Raw genomic sequence first — 17,691 nt, forward strand, 5'->3', positions numbered from 1 at the left:
AGATACATCTGAATTGTACAAATCTGAGGCAAAACCCATTTGCAAGTATTTTTTTAGTTCACCTTTATTTAACCAGGTAGGCCAGTTGAGAACAAGTTCTCATTTACTACTAAGACACAGTCACATACATGTCCCCTTACCTTTGGTATGTAAATACAAAGACAAGCTATATATTATGATATTTAGACATACAGGGCCTTCAGAAAGTATTCAGACCCCTGCACTTTTCCACATTTTGTTACGTTACAGCCTTATTCTAAAATGGATTCAATTGTTATTTTTCTCCTTCAAATCTACCCACAATACCCCATAATGACAAAGCAAAAACAGTTTAGAAATGTTTGCTAATTTATTAAAAATAGAAAACTGAAATATCACATTTACATAAGTATTCAGACCCTTTACTCAGTACTTTGTTGAAGCACCTTTGGCAGCGATTACAGCCTTGAGTCTTCTTGGGTATGACACTACAAGCTTGGCACACCTGTATTTGGGGAGTTTCTCCCATTCTTCTCTGCAGATCCTCTCAAGCTCTGTCAGGTTCGATGGTGAGCATCACTGGACAGCGATTTTCAGGTCTCTTCAGAGATGTTCGATCGGATTCAAGTCCGGGCTCTGGCTGAGCCACCGAGGAACATTCAGAGACTTGTCCTGAAGCCACTCCTGCGTTGTCTTGGCTGTGTGCTTAGGGTCGTTGTCCTGTTGGAAGGTGAACCTTCGCCCCAATCTGAGGACCTGAGTAATTCGACCGTTCATCTTTCCCTCAATCCTGACTAGTCTCCCAGTCCCTGCCGCTGAAAAACATCCCCACAGCATGATGCTGCCACCACCATGCTCCACCGTAGGGATGGTTCCAGGTTTCCTCCAGACTTGACACTTGGCATTCAGGCCAAAGATTCCATCCTGGTTTCATCAGACCAGAGAATCTGGCCACTCTACCATAAAGGCTTGATTGGTGGAGTGCTGCAGAGATGGTTGTCCTTCTGGAAGGTTTTCCCATCTCCACAGAGGAACTCTAGAGCTCTGTCAGAGTGACTATCGGGTTCTTGGTCACCTCCCTAACCAAGGCCCTTCTCCAGATCTGTGCCTCGACACAATCCTGTCTCGGAGCTCTATGGACAACTCCTGTGCCTCTGATATGCACTGTCAACTGTGGGACCTTATATAGACAGGTGTGTGCCTTTCCAAATCATGTCCAACCAATTGAATTTACCACAGGTGGACTCCAATCAAGTTGTAGAAACATCTCAAGGATGATCAATGGAAACAGGATGCAGCTGAGCCTCATATCAAAGGGTTTGAATATGTATGTAAATAAAGTATTTGTTTTTTATTTTTAATACATTTGCAAACATTTCTAAAAAAACAGTTTTTGCTTTGTCATTATGGGGTATTCTGTGTAGATTCCTGAGGATTTAAAAAAAATATGTAATTGATTTTAGAATAAGGCTGTAACGTAACAAAATGTGGAAAAAGTCGAGGGGTCTGAATACTTTCTGAATGCACTGTATATAAACCCCATACATGCATATATTCATTATTTCATTCACACTGACTGCATACATACAGTCCTTAAATTAGCCAGCCAGTGGAGAGCGTAGGCTGAGGAGAGTGTGTGTGTGTGTGTGTGTGTGTGTGTGTGTGTGTGTGTGTGTGTGTGTGTGAGTCAACCGCATGTGATTTTGGAATGCAGCAGCAGGTGAGGTCTCTTTGTACTGAGAGAGAGAGAGAGAGAGAGAGAGAGAGAGAGAGAGAGAGAGAGAGAGAGAGATCAGAGAGAGAGAGAGATCAGAGAGAGAGAGAGAGAGAGAGAAAGAGAGAGAGAGAGAGAAATCAGAGAGAGAAAGAGAGAGAGAGAGAGAAATCAGAGAGAGATAGAGAGAGAGAGATCAGAGAGAGAGAGAGAGAGAGAGAGAAAGAGAGAGAGATCAGAGAGAGAGAGAGATCAGAGAGAGAGAGAGATCAGAGAGAGAGAGAGAGAGATCAGAGAGAGAGAGAGAGAGAGAGAGAGAGAGAGATCAGAGAGAGAGAGAGATCAGAGAGAGAGAGAGAGATCAGAGAGAAAAAAAGAGGCCATGCATTCTTCTGGCTGACAGAGGTAACAGAGGATGAGAGGGAACAGAGGATGAGTTCTACCTCATTACTTCAACCTTATACAGCAGCACAGAGAGGAGAAGAGCATAGCGGAGGATGGAGGGCACAGAGTTTAGAGCTCACCGAGTAAAGTTTACACACTAGACTAGAGAGCTCATACAGAGGCTAGCGGAGAGTGGAGCTTACAGAGTAGTTTACGCACTATTAGAGAGCTCACAGAGGCTAGCTCAGAGATTATGGAGTTCACACTGAGTTTATAGAGCTCACAGAGTATAGAGTACACAGAGTTTAGAGCTCACAGGGTAGAGAGCTATAGAGCTTACAGGGTATAGAGCTCACAGAGTTTACACACTAGACTAGAGAGCTAGTTCAGAGATTATGGAGTTCACACAGAGTTTATACAGCTCAGAGTATAGAGTTTAGAGTTTGCACGGTATCGAGCTCTAGAGCTCACAGGATATAGAACTCACAGGGTATAGAGCTCACAGGGTATAGAACTCACAGGGTATAGAGCTCACAGGGTACAGAGCTATAGAGCTCACAGGATATAGAACTCACAGGGTATAGAACTCACAGGGTACAGAGCTATAGAGCTCACAGGGTACAGAACTCACAGGGTACAGTGGTATATGGAATGGGGCCACAGTGTCTCCCGACCCCTCCTGTCTCAGCCTCCAGTATTTATGCTGCAGTAGTTTATGTGTCGGGGGGCTAGGGTCAGTCTGTTATATCTGGAGTATTTCTCCTGTCTTATCTGGTGTCCTGTGTGAATGTAAGTATGCTCTCTCTAATTCTCTCTTTCTCTCTCTCTCTCTCGGAGGACCTGTGCCCTAGGACCATGCCTCCGGACTACCTGGCCTGATGACTCCTTGCTGTCCCCAGTCCATCTGGCCGTGCTGCTGCTCCAGTTTCAACTGTTCTGCCTGCGGCTATGGAACCCTGACCTGTTCACCAGACGTGCTACCTGTCCCAGACCTGCTGTTTTCAACTCTCTAGAGACAGCAGGAGCGGTAGAGATACTCTGAATGATCGACTATGAAAAGACAACTGACATTTACTCCTGAGGTGCTGTCCTGTTGCACCCTCGACATCCACGGTGATTTTTATTATTTGACCCTGCTGGTCATCTATGAACATTTGAACATCTTGGCCATGTTCTGTTATAATCTCCACCCGGCACAGCCAGAAGAGGACTGGTCACCCCTCATAGCCTGGTTCCTCTCTAGGTTTCGTCCTATGTTCTGGCCTTTCTAGGGAGTTTTTCCTAGCCACCGTGCTTCTACACCTGCATTGCTTGCTGTTTGGGGTTTTAGGCTGGATTTCTCTACAGCACTTTGAGATATCAGCAGATGTAAGAAGGGCTTTATAAATACATTTGATTTGAGGTAATTCAGTTTTATAGAACAGACAGCTAGTGCTGATCAGTATGAAAGGCTACTTTACTTACTTACGGAAAAGGGCAAGACTGAAATAAAAACCATATGGCAATGGGAGATAAAATGATAATTAGTGTAAATTGGATACCATTGCCGAGCAACAGGATGGGAGAGCAAGAGAGGGAGGGTGGGGAAGTGTGAGAGAGAGATATGATAATGAGGGGATATTTTCAGAATATTTAGCATCCCGTCCCCTCTGCCTAGAGGGGTCCGTCCGTCCAGCCGTTTGTCAGCGTGTATGTGTGTGTTTCGGTCTGTCTGCCTGTCTGTCCGTTACCTTGGCAGCGTCTTTGGGCAGGTCGAAGGGGATGCGCTGGCGTATTTTGGGGGGTAGCTGGGGGAGGACCTGGACCTTCAGCCTCCGGATCATGATCTCACTGAGACGCTGGTGGAGTTCCTCTAGATGAGAGGCACCACGACAGTCCCACTGTCTCCTGTTACCAAGGAACCTGGGAGGGACAAATAATAACAGTCCCACTGTCTCCTGTTACCAAGGAACCTGAGAGGGACAGATAATAACAGTCCCACTGTCTCCTGTTACCAAGGAACCTGGGAGGGACAGATAATAACAGTCCCACTGTCTCCTGTTACCAAGCAACCCGAGAGGGACAGATAATAACAGTCCCACTGTCTCCTGTTACCAAGCAACCTGGGAGGGACAGATAATAACAGTCCCACTGTCTCCTGTTACCAAGCAACCTGAGAGGGACAGATAATAACAGTCCCACTGTCTCCTGTTACCAAGCAACCTGGGAGGGACAGATAATAACAGTCCCACTGTCTCCTGTTACCAAGCAACCCGAGAGGGACAGATAATAACAGTCCCACTGTCTCCTGTTACCAAGCAACCCGAGAGGGACAGATAATAACAGTCCCACTGTCTCCTGTTACCAAGCAACCCGAGAGGGACAGATAATAACAGTCCCACTGTCTCCTGTTACCAAGCAACCCGAGAGGGACAGATAATAACAGTCCCACTGTCTCCTGTTACCAAGCAACCTGGGAGGGACAGATAATAACAGTCCCACTGTCTCCTGTTACCAAGCAACCCGAGAGGGACAGATAATAACAGTCCCACTGTCTCCTGTTACCAAGGAACCTGAGAGGGACAGATAATAACAGTCCCACTGTCTCCTGTTACCAAGGAACCTGGGAGGGACAGATAATAACAGTCCCACTGTCTCCTGTTACCAAGCAACCCGAGAGGGACAGATAATAACAGTCCCACTGTCTCCTGTTACCAAGCAACCTGGGAGGGACAGATAATAACAGTCCCACTGTCTCCTGTTACCAAGCAACCTGAGAGGGACAGATAATAACAGTCCCACTGTCTCCTGTTACCAAGCAACCTGGGAGGGACAGATAATAACAGTCCCACTGTCTCCTGTTACCAAGCAACCCGAGAGGGACAGATAATAACAGTCCCACTGTCTCCTGTTACCAAGCAACCCGAGAGGGACAGATAATAACAGTCCCACTGTCTCCTGTTACCAAGCAACCCGAGAGGGACAGATAATAACAGTCCCACTGTCTCCTGTTACCAAGCAACCCGAGAGGGACAGATAATAACAGTCCCACTGTCTCCTGTTACCAAGCAACCTGGGAGGGACAGATAATAACAGTCCCACTGTCTCCTGTTACCAAGCAACCCGAGAGGGACAGATAATAACAGTCCCACTGTCTCCTGTTACCAAGGAACCTGAGAGGGACAGATAATAACAGTCCCACTGTCTCCTGTTACCAAGCAACCCGAGAGGGACAGATAATAACAGTCCCACTGTCTCCTGTTACCAAGGAACCTGAGAGGGACAGATAATAACAGTCCCACTGTCTCCTGTTACCAAGCAACCTGAGAGGGACAGATAATAACAGTCCCACTGTCTCCTGTTACCAAGCAACCTGAGAGGGACAGATAATAACAGTCCCACTGTCTCCTGTTACCAAGGAACCCGACAGGGACAGATAATAACAGTCCCACTGTCTCCTGTTACCAAGCAACCTGGGAGGGACAGATAATAACAGTCCCACTGTCTCCTGTTACCAAGGAACCTGAGAGGGACAGATAATAACAGTCCCACTGTCTCCTGTTACCAAGCAACCTGGGAGGGACAGATAATAACAGTCCCACTGTCTCCTGTTACCAAGCAACCTGAGAGGGACAGATAATAACAGTCCCACTGTCTCCTGTTACCAAGCAACCTGGGAGGGACAGATAATAACAGTCCCACTGTCTCCTGTTACCAAGGAACCTGGGAGGGACAGATAATAACAGTCCCACTGTCTCCTGTTACCAAGGAACCCGAGAGGGACAGATAATAACAGTCCCACTGTCTCCTGTTACCAAGGAACCTGAGAGGGACAGATAATAACAGTCCCACTGTCTCCTGTTACCAAGCAACCTGAGAGGGACAGATAATAACAGTCCCACTGTCTCCTGTTACCAAGGAACCTGGGAGGGACAGATAATAACAGTCCCACTGTCTCCTGTTACCAAGGAACCCGAGAGGGACAGATAATAACAGTCCCACTGTCTCCTGTTACCAAGCAACCTGAGAGGGACAGATAATAACAGTCCCACTGTCTCCTGTTACCAAGGAACCTGGGAGGGACAGATAATAACAGTCCCACTGTCTCCTGTTACCTAGGAACCTGAGAGGGACAGATAATAACAGTCCCACTGTCTCCTGTTACCAAGCAACCTGAGAGGGACAGATAATAACAGTCCCACTGTCTCCTGTTACCAAGGAACCCGAGAGGGACAGATAATAACAGTCCCACTGTCTCCTGTTACCAAGGAACCTGAGAGGGACAGATAATAACAGTCCCACTGTCTCCTGTTACCAAGCAACCTGAGAGGGACAGATAATAACAGTCCCACTGTCTCCTGTTACCAAGGAACCTGGGAGGGACAGATAATAACAGTCCCACTGTCTCCTGTTACCAAGGAACCCGAGAGGGACAGATAATAACAGTCCCACTGTCTCCTGTTACCAAGCAACCTGAGAGGGACAGATAATAACAGTCCCACTGTCTCCTGTTACCAAGGAACCCGAGAGGGACAGATAATAACAGTCCCACTGTCTCCTGTTACCAAGCAACCTGAGAGGGACAGATAATAACAGTCCCACTGTCTCCTGTTACCTAGGAACCTGAGAGGGACAGATAATAACAGTCCCACTGTCTCCTGTTACCAAGCAACCTGGGAGGGACAGATAATAACAGTCCCACTGTCTCCTGTTACCAAGCAACCTGAGAGGGACTGATAATAATAGTCCCACTGTCTCCTGTTACCAAGGAACCTGGGAGGGACAGATAATACTGTCTCCTGTCCCACTGTCTCCTGTTACCAAGCAACCTGGGAGGGACAGACACCAGGGTTTGGGTCAGTGTGTCTGTCTGCTGCAGTGTCATTATGCGACTGCCCAGTATGTACACACTGCTGTTTGTCATTTTGGGAGGAAAGTGGGAGATGTAGCATTTTCACCATGCCAATGGTCAATATTACTGTGTGTGTGTGTGTGTGTTTGTATGTGTGTGTAGGGCATTACCTGTAGTGGGCGTTACAGTATTGTTTGGCATAGTCACTCCACGTTCCAAACATCCTAGGATAGAGAACCTCTATCTGCATAAAGAGCTGTGGAAACATAATACATGGAATGTGTGTGTGTGAGAGAGAGAGAGAGAGAGAGAGAGAGAGAGGTGTGGCAGGTGTGTTCTGCCCCCTCCATTCTAACCATCACTCTTCAAGGCACTAAACGGAACATTTCTGCCATGATGATAATAATGGACAATTATTCAAATGGAGCTTTTCAGGCAGCAGCCATGTGAATAACTACAGCCACTGTGTCTGTCCTCATCAAAGCACTGCAGCAGCACAGTGGAGCCAAGAATCCTCTGCTGTTACACAGGGAAATGAAAGGTTTGGTGTAGTGAACAATAGTAACGCGTGGGTGGAAGGGAGGGATGCTGGTTCTCTGGCACGGGCTCTGTGTGGTGTGTGTGTCATTTTAAAGTTATAAATACTACAGAAAGAACAGAGCTGCAATGGTTTCTAGACCCTTTAAATCCCAGACCATCTGTATTCAACCAGCCCTTCATGCTTCCTCTAGGACAGGTTCAATACATATCTGTGTCTGTGAAAGACTGAAGGCAGACAAAAGGAATGATAGGATCCCAGCGGGCCAAGCTGGTTGAAATGTCAGAATAGAACAGAAATGTGTGATCGGGGGAAGGCGTGTGTTCGGACGTTTGGACCTTCGGGGGTACCGTACCTCCTCTGGCCGTCCCAGGGCCGGGGTGCCCGTCAGTAGGATGGCCCGCTTGGCGTTCTGGATGAGTGGTACCAGTATCTTAGACCTGGCTGCGTTCCTGGACTTGAGGTAGTGGGATTCATCCACCACCACCACATTAAACCTCTGTCTGGTCAGAGCCTCCACCAGGGGGCGTGCATCTGTGGTGAGCAGCCCGTAACCCAACACTGTTACCTTACTGCTACTGATCCCCCTATATAACACACACAGAGGGTTATAATGTGTTATGTATGGGTTATAGTGTGTTATAATGGGTCTGTGGTGAGCTGCCTGTAACCCAACACTGTTACCGTACTGCCTCTGTAGAGTGGACAGAAACACACCGATGATCAATAATCTCTAACAGTGAAAACATTGACTGCTGTTGTACTGATACTGTCAACTTGAACTAAATTGATTGAGAAAATAGACATTCATTTAGCAGGAACGAAAATATCAATTTGCACATTTACAATTTTAAACTGCAGGTTAACGTTTATTGTCATGGGTCTTGTCCAGGAGCAAGAACTGAAAGATCTCCCTTAGATAGACCAGCTGCAAAGTCAACATGTACTATGTTGTAAAAATCATGAAAACAAAAATGAGCTTTTTGGTCTTAATTGAAGGTTATAGTTAGACATTAGGGTTAGCAGTGTGGTTAAGGTTAGGGTTAGCAGTGTGGTTAAGGTTAGGGTTAGACATTAGGGTTAGCAGTGTGGTTAAGGTTAGGGTTAGCAGTGTGGTTAGGGTTAGACATTAGGGTTAGCAGTGTGGTTAAGGTTAGACATTAGGGTTAGCAGTGTGGTTAAGGGTAGAGTTAGACATTAGGGTTAGCAGTGTGGTTAAGGGTAGGGTTAGACATTAGGGTTAGCAGTGTGGTTAGGGTTAGACATTGGTGTTAGCAGTGTGGTTAAGGTTAGGGTTAGGGTTAGCAGTGTGGTTAAGGTTAGGGTTAGACATTAGGGTTAGCAGTGTGGTTAGGGTTAGACATTAGTGTTAGCAGTGTGGTTAAGGTTAGGGTTAGGGTTAGCAGTGTGGTTAAGGTTAGGGTTAGACATTAGGGTTAGCAGTGTGGTTAGGGTTAGACATTAGGGTTAGCAGTGTGGTTAGGGTTAGACATTAGGGTTAGCAGTGTGGTTAGGGTTAGACATTAGGGTTAGCAGTGTGGTTAAGGTTAGGGTTAGGGTTAGCAGTGTGGTTAAGGTTAGGGTTAGACATTAGGGTTAGCAGTGTGGTTAGGGTTAGACATTAGTGTTAGCAGTGTGGTTAAGGTTAGGGTTAGGGTTAGCAGTGTGGTTAAGGTTAGGGTTAGACATTAGGGTTAGCAGTGTGGTTAGGGTTAGACATTAGGGTTAGCAGTGTGGTTAGGGTTAGACATTAGGGTTAGCAGTGTGGTTAGGGTTAGACATTAGGGTTAGCAGTGTGGTTAGGGTTAGACATTAGGGTTAGCAGTGTGGTTAGGGTTAGACATTAGGGTTAGCAGTGTGGTTAGGGTTAGACATTAGGGTTAGCAGTGTGGTTAGGGTTAGACATTAGGGTTAGCAGTGTGGTTAGGGTTAGACATTAGGGTTAGCAGTGTGGTTAGGGTTAGACATTAGGGTTAGCAGTGTGGTTAGGGTTAGACATTAGGGTTAGCAGTGTGGTTAGGGTTAGACATTAGGGTTAGCAGTGTGGTTAGGGTTAGACATTAGGGTTAGCAGTGTGGTTAGGGTTAGACATTAGGGTTAGCAGTGTGGTTAGGGTTAGACATTAGGGTTAGCAGTGTGGTTAGGGTTAGACATTAGGGTTAGCAGTGTGGTTAGGGTTAGACATTAGGGTTAGCAGTGTGGTTAAGGTTAGACATTAGGGTTAGCAGTGTGGTTAGGGTTAGACATTAGGGTTAGCAGTGTGGTTAAGGTTAGGGTTAGACATTAGGGTTAGCAGTGTGGTTAGGGTTAGACATTAGGGTTAGCAGTGTGGTTAAGGTTAGGGTTAGACATTAGGGTTAGCAGTGTGGTTAAGGTTAGGGTTAGCAGTGTGGTTAGGGTTAGACATTAGGGTTAGCAGTGTGGTTAGGGTTAGACATTAGGGTTAGCAGTGTGGTTAGGGTTAGACATTAGGGTTAGCAGTGTGGTTAGGGTTAGACATTAGGGTTAGCAGTGTGGTTAGGGTTAGACATTAGGGTTAGCAGTGTGGTTAGGGTTAGACATTAGGGTTAGCAGTGTGGTTAGGGTTAGACATTAGGGTTAGCAGTGTGGTTAGGGTTAGACATTAGGGTTAGCAGTGTGGTTAGGGTTAGACATTAGGGTTAGCAGTGTGGTTAGGGTTAGACATTAGGGTTAGCAGTGTGGTTAGGGTTAGACATTAGGGTTAGCAGTGTGGTTAGGGTTAGACATTAGGGTTAGCAGTGTGGTTAAGGTTAGACATTAGGGTTAGCAGTGTGGTTAGGGTTAGACATTAGGGTTAGCAGTGTGGTTAGGGTTAGCAGTGTGGTTAGGGTTAGACATTAGGGTTAGCAGTGTGGTTAAGGTTAGGGTTAGACATTAGGGTTAGCAGTGTGGTTAAGGTTAGGGTTAGCAGTGTGGTTAGGGTTAGACATTAGGGTTAGCAGTGTGGTTAGGGTTAGACATTAGGGTTAGCAGTGTGGTTAGGGTTAGACATTAGGGTTAGCAGTGTGGTTAGGGTTAGACATTAGGGTTAGCAGTGTGGTTAGGGTTAGACATTAGGGTTAGCAGTGTGGTTAGGGTTAGACATTAGGGTTAGCAGTGTGGTTAGGGTTAGACATTAGGGTTAGCAGTGTGGTTAGGGTTAGACATTAGGGTTAGCAGTGTGGTTAGGGTTAGACATTAGGGTTAGCAGTGTGGTTAGGGTTAGACATTAGGGTTAGCAGTGTGGTTAGGGTTAGACATTAGGGTTAGCAGTGTGGTTAGGGTTAGACATTAGGGTTAGCAGTGTGGTTAGGGTTAGACATTAGGGTTAGCAGTGTGGTTAGGGTTAGACATTAGGGTTAGCAGTGTGGTTAGGGTTAGACATTAGGGTTAGCAGTGTGGTTAGGGTTAGACATTAGGGTTAGCAGTGTGGTTAGGGTTAGACATTAGGGTTAGACATTAGGGTTAGCAGTGTGGTTAAGGTTAGGGTTAGACATTAGGGTTAGCAGTGTGGTTAAGGTTAGGGTTAGCAGTGTGGTTAGGGTTAGACATTAGGGTTAGCAGTGTGGTTAGGGTTAGACATTAGGGTTAGCAGTGTGGTTAGGGTTAGACATTAGGGTTAGCAGTGTGGTTAGGGTTAGACATTAGGGTTAGCAGTGTGGTTAAGGTTAGACATTAGGGTTAGCAGTGTCGTTAGGGTTAGACATTAGGGTTAGCAGTGTGGTTAGGGTTAGACATTAGGGTTAGCAGTGTGGTTAAGGTTAGGGTTAGACATTAGGGTTAGCAGTGTGGTTAGGGTTAGACATTAGGGTTAGCAGTGTGGTTAAGGTTAGGGTTAGACATTAGGGTTAGCAGTGTGGTTAAGGTTAGGGTTAGACATTAGGGTTAGCAGTGTGGTTAGGGTTAGACATTAGGGTTAGCAGTGTGGTTAAGGTTAGGGTTAGACATTAGGGTTAGCAGTGTGGTTAGGGTTAGACATTAGGGTTAGCAGTGTGGTTAAGGTTAGGGTTAGACATTAGGGTTAGCAGTGTGGTTAAGGTTAGGGTTAGCAGTGTGGTTAGGGTTAGACATTAGGGTTAGCAGTGTGGTTAGGGTTAGACATTAGGGTTAGCAGTGTGGTTAGGGTTAGACATTAGGGTTAGCAGTGTGGTTAGGGTTAGACATTAGGGTTAGCAGTGTGGTTAGGGTTAGACATTAGGGTTAGCAGTGTGGTTAAGGTTAGACATTAGGGTTAGCAGTGTGGTTAAGGTTAGACATTAGGGTTAGCAGTGTGGTTAAGGTTAGGGTTAGACATTAGGGTTAGCAGTGTGGTTAAGGTTAGGGTTAGACATTAGGGTTAGCAGTGTGGTTAGGGTTAGACATTAGGGTTAGCAGTGTGGTTAAGGTTAGGGTTAGACATTAGGGTTAGCAGTGTGGTTAAGGTTAGGGTTAGCAGTGTGGTTAAGGTTAGACATTAGGGTTAGCAGTGTGGTTAAGGTTAGGGTTAGCAGTGTGGTTAGGGTTAGACATTAGGGTTAGCAGTGTGGTTAGGGTTAGACATTAGGGTTAGCAGTGTGGTTAGGGTTAGGTTTAAGAGTTGATGACTTTGTGGCTGTGCTAGTTAGTGACCACTCTGCAGAGGTGCCTCCAGAACAAACGAAAAACATGAACCTGCATTTTAACAGGTGGAGAACTTCAGTAGGGAAAGCAGGACCACAGCCAAGCAGCGTAGGAAAAACAGACCAGAGTCCAGGTGAAGTTAACATGGGGTAACGTACAGCGTGTCCCTCTTGGTCTCTACCAGGTTAATATCTCCAGGGTTGAGCTCAGGTATCCACCTCTCCATCTCCTCGATCCAGAGGTACTTTAGAGAGGAGGGCACCACGATGAGCAGAGGCCACTCCTGTCTGTAGGCGTAGGCCACAGAGATAGCCTGCACCGTCTTCCCCAGACCCATCTGGAGAAGAGGATTAACAATACAATATGGAGGATGAAAACAATGATGTATGTGTATAATCGATGAAAACTCATTTCAAAAGAAACCGAACACAATCATTGCCTGGCTCAAAAGTAAGCAAACAGCATGTGATGGAGTGTTCGTGAAATTCTGAGACACCAATAGATTCTAGAATGACTTTGTGTCAAAAATGATTACATGGCTAGGAAGGTTTCTTAAACTTGACAAATTAATTCAGAGGGAGCATAGCATATATTATTTGAGGAAAATAGATTTGATAGGACTGGGGAGTTGGGTTGTGTGTGCTTCACGGCTTACCTCATCTGCGATCATACACCTGAAACAGAGAAGAGAACGACGGGGGTTGAGAGTGGAGGACATAGAATACTTCATGTATTCACGCAATATTGCACTAGCAATCAAATCAAAATGGATTGGTCACATGCGCCGAATACAACGGGTGTAGACTTTACCGTGTAATGCTTGTTTACGAGCCCTTCCCAACAACACAGTTTAAAAATATTAATAAAAAATAAAAAATTGTAACACAAGAGAAATACAATTAAATACACAAGAATGGAGTCATACAGGAAGTATCAGATCAATGTGCAACTATATACAGGAAGTACCAGTACCAGATCAATGTGCAGAGGTACGAGGTATTTGAGGTAGATATGTACATGAAGGCAGGGTAAAGTGACTAGGCATCAGGATAGATAATAATAAGGTATTTGAGGTAGATATGTACATGAAGGCAGGGTAAAGTGACTAGGCATCAGGATAGATAATAATAAGGTATTTGTGGTAGACATGTACATGAAGGCAGGGTAAAGTGACTAGGCATCAGGATAGATAATAATAAGGTATTTGAGGTAGATATGTACATGAAGGCAGGGTAAAGTGACTAGGCATCAGGATAGATAATAATAAGGTATTTGAGGTAGATATGTACATGAAGGCAGGGTAAAGTGACTAGACATCAGGATAGATAATAATAAGGTATTTGAGGTAGATATGTACATGAAGGCAGGGTAAAGTGACTAGACATCAGGATAGATAATAATAAGGTATTTGAGGTAGATATGTACATGAAGGCAGGGTAAAGTGACTAGGCATCAGGATAGATAATAATAAGGTATTTGAGGTAGATATGTACATGAAGGCAGGGTAAAGTGACTAGACATCAGGATAGATAATAATAAGGTATTTGTGGTAGACATGTACATGAAGGCAGGGTAAAGTGACTAGGCATCAGGATAGATAATAATAAGGTATTTGTGGTAGACATGTACATGAAGGTAGGGTAAAGTGACTAGACATCAGGATAGATAATATTAAGAGTAAAATAAAGAACAGTAGCAGTAACAATGATGAGTGTAAAAGTGTGTGTGTGTGTGTGTGTGTGTGTGTGTGTGTGTGTGTGTGTGTGTGTGTGTGCACGTGCATGTGTGTTTGTGTTGTGTCGGTATGTGTGTGTGTGTTAGCATATGTAGTGTATATGAATGTGTGTGGGTTTTGTGTGGGAGTGTCAATGTAGTGTGTGAGTGAGTATGTACAGTGTCTTCAGGGAGTATTCAGACCCCTTGACTTATTCCACATTTTGTGTTACAGCCTGAATTTCTCTCACCCATCTACACACAATACCCATAATGACTCAGTAAAACATGCTTTTAGAAAGTTGCTAATTTACTGAAAATGAAATACAGAAATATCTAAATTTACACACTGTAAGTATCCACACCCCTTTGCTATGACACTCCCAATTGAGCTCAGGTGCATCCAATTTCCTTTGATCAACAATGAGACGTCACCACAACTTGACTGGAGTCCACCTTTGGCCAATTCAATTGTTTGGACATATATAGACAGGTGGGTTTCTTTCTAAGGTCCCACAGATGACAGTGCATGTCAGAGCAGGAACTATATCCTGAAGTCCAGGGAACTGTCCGTAGAGCTCCAAGATAGAATTGTGATGAGGCATATATCTGGGGTAGGGTATAAAACAATTGATTCCAAGAGCACAGTGGTCTCCATCATTGAGAGAATGATGGAACTACTCAGACTCTGTCTACAGCTGGCCCTCTGACCAAACTGAACAACTGGGCAAGAAGGACCATGGAACTAGCCAGACTCTGTCTACAGCTGGCCCTCTGACCAAACTGAACAACTGGGCAAGAAGGACCTTGGTCAGAGAGGTGACCAAGAACTCAATGACCACTGACAAAAGTACAGAGTTCCTTGGCTGAGATGGGAGAACATGCCAGAAGAACAACAGTCTATCTACAGCACTTCACCAATCTGGGCTTCATGGGAGAGTGGCCAGACGGAAGCCACTCCTGAAAAAAAGGCACTTGACAGCACAACTGGAGTTTGCAAAAAGGCACCTGAGACTCTGAGATCATAAGGCAAAAGATTCTGTGGTCTGAAGAGACTGAAATTGAACTTGTCGGCCTGAATGCAAAGCTCTATGTCTGGAGAAAACCAGGAACAGCGCATCACCCGTCTAGCACCGTCCCTACCGTGAAGCATGGTGGTGGCAGCATCATGTTATGCGGCATGCAGGGGTGTGTGCTTAGTCCCCTCCTGTACTCCCTGTTCACCCACGACTGCGTTGCCAAGCATGACTCCAACACAATCATTAAGTTTGCTGACGACACAACAGTGGTAGGCCTGATCAACAACGATGAGACGGCCTATAGGGAGGTGGTCAGAGACCTGACGTTGTTGTCCTGGCACCACACTCTGTCCCTCAATGTGAGCAAAACAAAGGAGCTGATTGTGGACTACAGGAAAAGGAGGGCCAAACAGGCCCCCATTAACATTGACAGGGCTGCAGTGGAGAGGGTCGAGAGTTTCAAGTTCCTTGGTGTCCACATCACCAACGAACTATCATGGTCCAAAAACACCAAGGATTTGAAACTCTCGACTAAAGGTTGACACCTTCAGTTGGCACTCACTATTGTGATTTTTACACAAACATTCCTTCATCTGATGTTTAGTTTGTTTCCTGTCTAAGTTTGGTGGGTTTTTCCTTTTGTTTGCCTGTTCTTGGGCAAATTTAGTTGGCGCTCATGGTGGGTGTCTTTTAGGTCCCAGTTGTTGCTAGTCAACTTTCAGTAGACACCCCCATGAGTGTCTTTCAGAAGCCCTCCTAAAACACACCTGTTTCGACTGTTGTCAGTGACTGTTAGTTCCCCCTTCTGTTTGAGAGACATTCTTGCTGGGGAACGTAACACTAACACAACAAAATGTGGAATAAGTCAAGGGGTATGAATACTTTCTAAAGACATTGTAGTGTGTGTGTATATTATATATATATATATATATATATATATATATATATATATATATATATATATATATATATATATATATATATTATACACACACACACACACAGTGCTGTGAAAAAGTATTTGTCCCCTTCCTGATTATCTTTGTGTAATATTACAATTTGTTTGATGATCTGAAACATTTAAGTGTGACAAATGTGCAAAAAAATAAAATCAGGAAGGGGCAAATACTTTTTCACAGCACTGTGTGTAAATATATATATAGTCTAGTGAGTGTGCAGTAACAATATAGCCTAGACTATGGTCACCATTTCAAACTAAGAATCATGTTGATATTGCTAAATGTATTATGACATAAGCAATATCAACACAAATAAGAGGTCTGATTTCCAGTCAGGTCTGTCCATCAGTTGGATACAACAGAGCCACTGCCAATCCAATAATAATCACACCACAGCTTCCTCCCTTTGCAATTCTAAGTGTAGTAGCTCCACAGATCAATGATGACAGTTTTATTACCCTGCTCACAAGGTTATAAGCTGTTAGCCTGTTCCCTCCACCAGCCTTTACAAAACAGGCTTTATCCACACCTCCCTGTTCATAACGGATTCCACCAACACTCTTTCTAGCACTTCTTTTTCAGATAGTATCTACAGTGAATTCGGAAAGAATTCAGACCCCTTCCCTTTTTCCACATTTTCTTTTTCCTCATCAATCTACACACAATACCCCATAATGACAAAGCGACATTTTTGCAAATGTATTACAAATAAAAAACTGAAATACCTTATTTACATAAGTATTCAGACCCTTTGCTACTCAAAATTGAGCTCAGGTGCATCCTATTTCCATTGATCATCCTTGAGATGTTTCTACAACTTGGTTGGAGTCCACCTGTGGTAAATTCAATTGATTGGACATGATTTGGAAAGGCACTGTCTATTTAATTTATTTATTTATTTAACTAGGCAAGTCAGTTAAGAACAAAATCTTATTTACAATGACGGCCTACACCGGCCAAACCCGGAAGACGCTGGGCCAATTGTGCGCCGCCCTATGAGACTTCCAATCACAACCGGTTGTGATACAGTCTGGATTTGAACCAGGGTCTGTAGTGACGCCTCTAGCGGTGAGATGCAGTGCCTTAGACCGCTGCGCCACTCAGGAGCCCGTCTATATCAGTTCCCAAAGTTGACAGTGCATGTCAGAGCAAAAACCAAGGATTGTGTTAAGGCACAGATCTGGGGAAGGGTACCAAAACCTTTCTGCAGCATTGAAGGTCCCCAAGAACACAGTGGCATCCATCATTCTTAAATGGAAGATGTTTGGAACCACCAAGACTCTTCCTAGACTTGGCTGCCCGGCCAAACTGAGCATTCGGGAGAGAAGGGCCTTGGTTAGGGAGGAGACCAAGAACCCAATGGTCACTCTGACAGAGCTCCAGAGTTATTGTATGGAGATGGGAGAACTTTCCAGAAGGACAACCATCTAACCAGCACTCAACCAATCAGGCCTTTATGGTAGAGTGGCCAGACGGAAGCCACTCCTCAGTAAAAGGCACATGACAGCCTGCTTGGAGGAACAAGATTCTCTTGTCTGATGAAACCAATATTGAACTCTTTAGCCTGAATGCCAAGTGTCACATCTGGAGGAAACCTGGCACCATCCCTAAGGTGAAGCATGGTGGTGGTGGCAGCATCATGCTGCGGGAAGGTTTTTCAGCAGCAGGGACTGGGAGACTAGTCAGGATCGAGGGAAAGATTAACGGAGCAAAGTACAGAGAGATCCTTGATGAAAACCTGCTCCAAAGCACTCAGGTCCTCAGACTGGGGCGAAGGTTCACCTTCCAACAAGACAACGACCCTAAGCACACAGCCAAGACAATGAAGGAGTGGCTTCAGGACAAGTCTCTGAATATTCTTGAGTGGCCCAGCCAGAGTCCGGACTTGAACCTGATCGAACAACTCTGAAGAGACTTGAAAATAGCTGTGCAGCGAAGCTCCCCATCGAACCTGA

At 45.1% G+C, this 17,691-nt stretch overlaps 1 protein-coding gene across 1 annotated transcript in view; it reads right to left on the reverse strand.

The window, feature by feature from the left end:
• zranb3 (zinc finger, RAN-binding domain containing 3) overlaps positions 1-17,691 on the reverse strand; it is an 80,018-nt gene that overhangs the window by 58,851 nt on the left and 3,476 nt on the right. Inside the window, exons 2-6 of the mRNA XM_038997395.1 lie at positions 12,701-12,719; positions 12,204-12,382; positions 7,802-8,033; positions 7,079-7,164; positions 3,808-3,979 (exon numbers count right to left, since the gene is read on the reverse strand). Coding sequence (XP_038853323.1) covers positions 3,808-3,979; positions 7,079-7,164; positions 7,802-8,033; positions 12,204-12,382; positions 12,701-12,719 — 688 coding nt within the window. The remainder of the gene's footprint in view (positions 1-3,807; positions 3,980-7,078; positions 7,165-7,801; positions 8,034-12,203; positions 12,383-12,700; positions 12,720-17,691) is intronic.

Source organism: Salvelinus namaycush, chromosome 7, assembly GCF_016432855.1.
Source record: "Salvelinus namaycush isolate Seneca chromosome 7, SaNama_1.0, whole genome shotgun sequence".
In the NCBI taxonomy this organism is placed as follows: domain Eukaryota; kingdom Metazoa; phylum Chordata; class Actinopteri; order Salmoniformes; family Salmonidae; genus Salvelinus; species Salvelinus namaycush.